The sequence below is a fragment of the Solenopsis invicta genome, chromosome 10, assembly GCF_016802725.1.
Source record: "Solenopsis invicta isolate M01_SB chromosome 10, UNIL_Sinv_3.0, whole genome shotgun sequence".
Taxonomy (NCBI): domain Eukaryota; kingdom Metazoa; phylum Arthropoda; class Insecta; order Hymenoptera; family Formicidae; genus Solenopsis; species Solenopsis invicta.
In genome coordinates, this window is record NC_052673.1 from 2,517,106 (window position 1) to 2,526,375 (window position 9,270).

Here is a 9,270-nt window from a genome sequence, read left to right on the forward strand (position 1 = left end):
AAAATATATAGAATAGTAAATTTAAGAAGAACTACTAAATTGACTCATTATCTGTAAACATAAAAAACGTGTTTCATATAATAAAGAAATTAATTCGTAAAGACGTATATATGATAAAATTAAAAAATAAGAAAACTATTTATAACGTCAAAATTAAATCTCCTTTTTCTTTTAAATAAAATTGCATGTTTGACAGAGATTAAAAGTATATATTTTGTATACCTTTGAGAGTTATATAAATCTCTTGTTATCACATATATTTTTTTATCACATATATTTTTTTATCACATATATCTTGAACAAATATAAACTTTTAAATTATACTTTACTTATTACCAAAAGTAAGACTTATTACTTAAAACAAAAAAAATATTTAGGAGTCTTAATACTTTGGATCTTTAGACTTGTATACACTAACGCTCACAAGTATTTGTTTACTCACAGGTTTCAAATTAATATGAAAAAAGAAAACAATCATGAAATATTTGTAGCGCTTTTTCACAGTTTTAAACAAACATAATGCAATATACTTGTAAATTATCAAATTATTAAGTCTCGAAAAGTTGGTAAAAATAGTATTATAAGAAATATGCTGGAATTATAAGCGATAGTGTACATAAAATTCAAATAAAAATTTAACCATCGTAACAAACTTAGATTTTAGAATAATATAAATACTTTGTTTAAACTTGTGCATCAGTCTCATTCACTGTTTCTTCGTTGTTCTCTTCGATTGCTATATTGTTCACGTTTTTAGTGGCATTACGGATGCGATCTTTGCATCTAACTAGCCAAGCTTTGATGAAGCTGATTACTTCTGCCTCGGTTGAACTGCTTTTGCAAAATCGAACAGCACCTAATATAACAAATTAGTGCAAAATAGAGATACAACACAAAGTGTATTAAAAAATATTGTATCTACCTATATAATCATTAATAGTCATATCTTTTAGAATATAATGCATCACATTTGAAGCAGAAGCTTTTTTCTAAGATGAAGTGCGTATGCAAAGAAAAAACAAAAACAATTTACCCAAAATGACCGAAGCTATCGCTAGATTTTTGAAGATCTTCTTTTTTTTAGCACCTTCCCAGGAATACATTGTTCCAACTTCATTTGTGAAGACTCTGTACATAATTCTTCTCGTGACTTCTTTAACATTTAAGCCCCCGACGCGACTTAATTCCATAATCTAAAATAGTTTGAATTACCGTTACAAAAGTATTAATGACTATCAATTATCATTATGTACATATTCGACTTCCTAATTATTTAAGATCATACCAATTTTTTTTTATTTTCAGTATCAACGTTAAGCCACTGTTCTAATTCAGCTAATGTTTGTTCATTTACTGGAAATAGATGTACGAATATCATTGACGGTTATCGTCGGCTCATCTTGAATTTTTTTATTTTGTAATAAAAGGGCCATACTTTCCATCACATCGTTCAATTTCAAGTGTATAGCGTTCAGTTCTTTCAACACTTGCTTCTGAGAGCCTAAAATTTACCAACTGAATTAGTAGTATCTTTAATTATAGCAACGAAAATAGTTGATAATATTTTTCTACGCCAACATAAAAAACTGGTTTTTATAGCTGTCAGTTGTTCACAAAAAATTAGCCGCAAAGAGAGTACAAAAGTCATTGCCGTTCGCAAAGCTGAAAGTAAATTTTTCTAATAAATGACAAAAAGCAATAATTAAAGTAATAAACAATTGTAACTTTTTTTAATTACAAATGTGATAATAATTTTTTTATTTCTTTTTATTTTAATTCCATTTAAAAATAATTTGTTTGACATCTTTCTACGTTGCAATATGTTATTCTTATGTCATTTGCAAGACCTTAAAATAAAAAACGGATAAACTTAATCATGAAAATCTTGGATTATAAGAAATCTTTTCTAATAATTCAGGTGTACGACGTAACAATTTTCAATTACTTCACTTTCAATTTTAATCAACAATGTATCCTTAAACTGTTTATCTCATCTATTATTTTTATTTATTGACTATGGAGAAAGTTTATTTGTTTGTGACGGTTGTGACATATGAGTTTCACGATTAAGTTTATCCGTTTTTTTATTTCAAGCTCTTAACAATGACGTAAGAATGACATTGTAACGTCGAACATGTCGAGCAAATTGAAGTAGATTATTGACTAATAAAAAGATCATTACCACATTTGTGACTATATTACACGATCACTGTCATGAGATTTAGAAAACAAAAAAATAAATAAAAATACGTATGGAACTAGCATGGCTAACTTCACACAGAGAATAGACAAAATTGAGTATTTTTATCTTCTCTTTCTCTTAGAGAAAAACTTACAGAAAAGCCTATACTTTCGATGACGAGCGTAGAAAAAATTATTCTTTATGCTTCGAATATAAAATTACTTTTGTGCTCGAGCACCTTTGCAGCGCTCACGTAAAGTATCACTTTCCGCTCTTGATACTAAACGTACGATTAAAGTGTTAATTTACCTGTATCTATTTTTCGAGAAATGTCACATTCAGTTGTTAATTTAGTTACACTCTCGACTGGCAGATTTTGAACTAAGTTATTATCTAGAAAAATAGTAAAATTAATTATGAGATAGAAACCTTACAATATTATATCTAGGGAAAATAAATGTTTACCATTTGTTATAAGGGAGCTTGGAGAGGGATAAATATTAGTATCTGAATCAGATCGTGACAAATCAGAAGATTCGATATCAGATAAATGTCTTGTTAATTTCTTTTTAGTCTTTCCTCGTTTATGATGTCGCTGTTTTCTTAATTGTTCATTTTGCGATGAAAGATCAGACGTATGTTTGGCCTTATTCGCTTTTCGTTGAGCAACAGATAGATCTTCTAAAAAGAACATTGATGATTTTTATGATCTTGTATAATATACAAGATATTACAAAATTGCTGTCTCTATTTGAAAATTGTTTAACTTACAAAATAGCCTCTTAATTTATTAATTTTTATTTCAGTAAAAAGGATACTCATATTTAGTTATATAAATAAAAAACATTTTATAGGATACACATCTTACCGTAGCTCCCTAAAATAACAACTTTATGATGATTCCAGTCATCTTGTGGTGCTTTTCTTAATTTTATAAAATCATTAATTTTCTTTGAATTCCAATGTGAAGGAGGCCACTCGCACTCTTTTGTATCTTTTGAGTACCAAGTTTTTGGTACTGCTTCAACTGCATCTTCATCTTCAAATTTGACAACGTACCAACCCATTTGCAAGTGATATTAGTACGGTTATAATTTATACTTATTGTACGTCTTTAATAAAAAAGATAATTTTATAAGATAAAGTTATAAAACATAATGGATATATTAGATAAAAAAATATATTTTGATTAGACAATATATTGTATCACGGAAAAAAGTAATTTTGCTATTGTAGAAAAATTGTCTTTGCTGTTGCATACGAGGTGTGTTCAAAAAGTATCGCGAATTTTGTGTTTTTTCAAAAATTATTTATTTATTCATGAATATCTATTTTGTCCCCTTCAAAGTAATCCCCATGAGATATTATACACTTGTGCCAACGGTTTTTCCAATCTTCGAAGCACTTCAAAAAATCATTTTTTTTTATCTTGTTCAGCTCCTCCTTCGATGCCGTCTTTATCTCGTCAAGCGTAGCGTAACGTCGTCCTTTCATGGGCCTCTTCAGTTTAGGGAACAAGAAAAAGTCACAGGGGGCCAGATCTGGGGAATACGGTGGCTGCGGCATCATTAGTGTGTTGTTTTTGGCCAAAAAGTCGCAATTGAGCAATTGAGCAATTGAGCAATTGAGCAATTTTGGTACGAATTTCGCGGCGACCCGTCTCATGCCCAAATCATTGATAAAAATCGAATGGCACGAGCCAATCGATATGTTTAGGTCCTCAGCAACTTCTCTAACGGTGATTCGACGATTGGCCAATACCATTTTCTCCACTTCATTAATTTTTTCGTCTGTTGTTGAAGTGCTCGGGCGTCCGGCACGCTCTTCGTCGTTCACATCTTCTCGGCCTTCTGAGAACATTTTGTACTACCGATAAACGTTGCTTCGCTCCAAGGTAGCTTCTCCGTATGCCACAGTCAACATTCGGAATGCATCCGCGCACTTAATTTCGTTTTTCACACAAAATTTGATACAGGTTCTTTGATCCATTTTTTTGAATAGGTAAAAATCGAAGACGATCCAAAACACGTGCAAGCAAAGCAGCTGTCAACAATTAAGTGAACATTCAAAATGGCCGAGCTTGTCGGCATAAGTGAGAGACATGAGTACCAACATAACGCCACAAAAAGATCGAAATTCGAATATACGTAACCCGCGAAAATTCAAAATTCGCGATACTTTTTGAACACACCTCGTATGTGTAGTGGCAGCAATAAAATTTAATCGACACAACTAATTATACAAATTATTTGTTAGCAAAGCAGAATCTGTTTTGTTAAAATAGAAAAAATTTGCTGAGTGTCTTTAGAATTAGATTAATTTGTTGTTAAAGTAAAATAATATATTCTTACCAAATACTTTTATTATTAAAGCAAAACTATTATGCATACAAATTGCAACAGAATAATTTGTATTTTAACAAACTACATGTAGCAAATAGCAATTAGTATTTAACTAATCTCTTTGCTGTCCACATAATAACTAATACATTTTTCTACAGCAGGATAAAATCTGTTATGCTAACAAATTATTTTTCTCCGTGATTTTTCTCCTGTTATTTGATAAAGTTTTCAATTTAATACTGTATATAATTTAAAAAGTTAATTTTTTTGTTTAAAATATATATTTGCACTAATATCAATTCATTAAAACCAATAATTTTACAAAATACAGTTTATTAAAATCACAATTTAAATCGATGATTTCGATTACTTAATTTAGATTAACCAGTTCATTGATGGACCCGAAATCAACGTTATGTGTCAAAATTGGTAAGAGCAAATAATTTCGTATTTTGGAAGTTTATCTATAAGGATTTTTTTTGCTTTATTGGATCCAATTTGAATTTTGAAATAGTCATTATCAATTGTGGCATTTTTTTCCGTTCATACATGAGTCTTTACCAATGAACATTAAACCAACTTTGGCACTTTGATTTATAGATGCAGCATTGGAAATGAGACATATTGATTATTGTGGATGAGGACTACTAATTTTTTATTAATATGTGTAATAGGCCACATTTTGAGTGAATTGTCAAGTTTTCGAATATATTGTATATCAAAGAGGGCTGACGAACATGGTTTAGTATAAAAGTCTTTATGTCTTTTGTACTCGTACCCTAACAACATTTTTAAGTTTTCATGGTAACAAAAATTTTTTACTTCAACAATAGTTTTATCCTCAAGTTCAATAAATCTATCAGCCACTTTTGAAACGTGTATGCAATAGTTGATAGTTTCATATTTTTTATACTGAGGTGAAGTACAACCCTCGATTAAAGGACCTTTATTGTGTTCCATAGAGAATTTTATAGGAGCATTAATTGATTCTGTAACAAATTCTCTAACATTCTTTTCTTCAACAATTCGACGTACTACTTGTTCCAATGCGTGAGATTTTCTAATTTTGTTTTTCAAATATTGCATATAATTTTCAAATATAAAAGCGCTAAAATTATCGAGCGAACCAAATAATCTAACACAATCACTCAAATGGACAAAATTATGAATATTATGTGAAATAAACGCTGGCCCATATAGTTTTTGCGAATTTATGATAAAATGTTTCAACAGATTGTGAGCATATAAAATATAATTTTCATAGCAAGAATAATATTGACTGATCAATATTGAACTAGCTAAACTGTGTACAATAAAATTATTATACATCTTAGAAGATATAATATCTTTTAAGATTATTGGGCCAGTATAAAGCAAGAGTAATCGGAATTCACTTGCTTTATATCTTTTGCATTCAGTAATAGAGCGAGTTTTTCGAGAAAACTCACACGAAATATGACTCCTCAATCTTAAAAGACGTTCAGAAATTTTATTAACGTCACAAGCACGTAATTTATAAGGAGGTTTACCATAAATCCATCCATACAGTTTGTTACAAAAAAAACTTTTCATACCGCCAAGTAAAAGACAATGCATATAATCTATAGGAACATTATCAATAATATTAAAATTCGGAATCTTTAGTAAAATAGTAGTACCAATGTGATGTTCAGGTTGAACTTTATTTCGAAATGAATGATCTGTTCTTTTATGAAGATTTTCAGTATCGACAAAACATAGTACTCTATTAGTCATGTCTCCTTCTATATCACATTTGGTGCATGAAAAATAACCTGAATGCCCTTTAATAGCTAAAATGTATGATTTTGCAGGTGTATCGCAAATCAGTATTGACAACTTGAAATTGCATCTTATAAAGTTGATATATATCCCATTTCTTGATAATTCTATACATTCGTTTACAAAGTCAGTTAAAAACTCATTAGCATTGGGCTTTACACTACCATGGTACAATGCTACCATAAAAACTTTATTTTTAATTTTGTCAACTGATTTGACAGTACATAATATTGGCCAAAAAGAACTATTTGTACTTTTGGATATAGGTAGACCATCAATATTCGCCGCTAATAAAATTTCTTGATCGGGTTTAATTACTATATTTTGTTTATTACATAAGTTACTTAAGGTTTCATTTATTCCAAAATAATAGTATAATCCTGATCCAAGTTCTTTTGCATGTGTACGATTTGGCGTTTTTAAAAGTGTTCTCGCATCTTTGGGTAAATAATTATAACCAGGTTCGTCTCGTAGAATGTGTAATAAACTATTAAGAGTTGAGTGAGTTACATTTTTGTTAATGGCCCATTTTTGTAATTTAGAGCAAAAAATATTTTCTTTATTTTCAATTACAGCATGATTAGTATCTGATACGTCGACACTCTGAACATTTTCATCACAATTCAAATTTCTTGAATTAATAAATATATCATGGTTATTATTATTATAAAAAATATTGCCAAAATAACGTTCAATAGTATCAGGTTTGCAAGTAGAATTATTGCTAGAAATATTGTGTGTATCAGGTTGTGTATCAGGTTGTGAATAATTAGTTGTTTTCTTTAAACAGTCAAGGTTAAGAGTATTGACTATAGTTAAAGATTTATTTAATCTGTTTCGAAGTTGTCTAGAAAATTTACTTTTTTTATTAATATTATCCATAACTAATTATTTCTCTTAAGTTTACTTGTCATAACATGTATAATTTACTTGCAAAGGATTTAACGCAAATTTACTATCACTGAAACTTAAAAACAATTCTATAAAAAAAATTTTAATATAATTAATGATTTGGTCTTGCCGAGATGAGAATATAAGAAAGCTGAAGTTAGTAGCCCGACAGCCGGTAATATTTTGTTATAATTCTTTAAAAATAATCCCATATAGCACACGATATTCATAGAACGTCCATAGAACGGTCTTTAGAATATCCATGCTATATGTGGGGATAGTATTCCTGTATTTTGATATTAAAATAGTAAGTAAATTTTATTAGTACATTTGTTAACATTGTGGAAAGTATCATCATTTGAAATTGTGACTAAACATGACAGAAGATTTAAGAATATCTCAACGCATTTTCACGTGTATATATAATTTATAGGTTATATCTGACTTACAATTCTAGAATATAAAAGAAGAGAAATAAATAACTCTGACTTTTAGTAAAAAAAAAAACATATTACTTACTTTTTTAAAGCAGAACTTCGATAATTGAACTGAACTCGGATCACTTAATTAATTTTTCTTAATTTTTCTTGGTACTGTTTTAATCAAACATGTGGCACTCTCATCACAAAAAGCTATTGCAGGCTTGGCAGACTGTTGCATATGGCGGATTCAGCGCCACGGCGTTTCGCCTCCCACACGTGTCTTCGCAATAGCGGTACGGGCGAAAAAGAAAACACTGACTTTCTCTGACCGAGTTACAATAAAGTTTATTTTTTTACGGAAAAGGACTACACTATTACAGATTTTGGGATTTTGACTACAAACGTACAGATGAACGGATTGGACTTGACTCACGGATCAGAACGTGCGGGATCTTACAGGTCGACCATTTTTTCTTCAATTACTTCTTCATGCGAGTCGGCGCGCGCATTCACACTCCAAGGCGTAGGAATACCGGGCGCGAACCAACCTAGACGCGATATATCAGACGACCAATCGGCGATAGCGTCGTTGCCAATCCGCCAATGACCGATAGCGTCCTCGGCGAACGACCAGTTACCGATTGCGCATCCCAAAGGCGATGCGATCAGATACGCGCGAATTCTGAATTGCCAATTAATGCCTGATGAGAGTTAGTCGCAATTACATAAGGTTTATGTTACACAGACTTGTGTGGGCTTGTGGCTCGCGAGCCACTCCTCACTGGAACGCTTTCCCCTTCAACTTGACTCGTCGGCCGAATTCAGGGACGATTATCAGCCGTCGCGATAATATAAGGCCTACTCCGCATTGGCCTAGTTTACACCGAGTACTTAATACATGTACTAACTAGTAATTTTCTATTAAATTATCTTAATTACGGCAATAAATTTAAAGAATAGTATACTAAGCTAATACAATGTGAATCGAAATAATTAAATATATGTATCATGTATACAGGCATCGTCGAAAGTAAGATAATTTAATAGAAAGTTACGAGTTAGTACGCGTATCAAGTGCTCGGTGTAAACTAGGCCATTATCGTAAACAATTGGAAACTTCCATCCCTCCCCCCAGATTTCAATGTTCCCGGATAGTCATGTTTTTCACGCATGCGCGATAAATGTGATCTCTATGGCCGGTATTCATAGTCGATTCTTATATTTGAGATCGTCTTAAGTATCACCTTAAGATGTCATCAATCAATCAGAGTGCCGTATTAACATCTTAAGACGTTACTTAAGACGATCTTGAAATAAGAATCGACTATGAATACCGACCTATGTATATCCATACTATATCCTATGTTCATCGATAAATATATCTACATTAGTGTATATCGTGTGTATATACATTTGCTGTACATGCATGGAATCGTCACGAGGTATTTTCTATGTATATACAGGCAGCGATCTCGTTTGAATATACATTCTATGTATAGCCATACGATATCCTATGTATATTTATAAATATATCTACATAAGTATATATCGTATGTATATACATTTGCTGTACATGCATGGAATGTACACGAGGTATTTTCTATGTATATACAGGCATCGATCTCGTTTGAAT

The 9,270-nt window shown here is 30.9% G+C and overlaps 1 protein-coding gene across 1 annotated transcript; it reads right to left on the bottom strand.

The window, feature by feature from the left end:
* Positions 1-281: 281 nt before the first annotated feature.
* Positions 282-8,562, bottom strand: LOC120358830. Its single transcript, XM_039454370.1, has 7 exons — positions 7,735-8,562; positions 3,051-3,294; positions 2,648-2,863; positions 2,492-2,575; positions 1,286-1,501; positions 1,034-1,193; positions 282-856 (listed from the first exon to the last, which is right to left on the bottom strand). Exons 2-5 carry the CDS (start codon positions 3,247-3,249, stop codon positions 1,347-1,349), a joined length of 654 nt encoding a protein of 217 aa, XP_039310304.1. The 5' UTR covers positions 3,250-3,294; positions 7,735-8,562; the 3' UTR covers positions 282-856; positions 1,034-1,193; positions 1,286-1,346.
* Between the last annotated feature and the right edge of the window lie 708 nt (positions 8,563-9,270).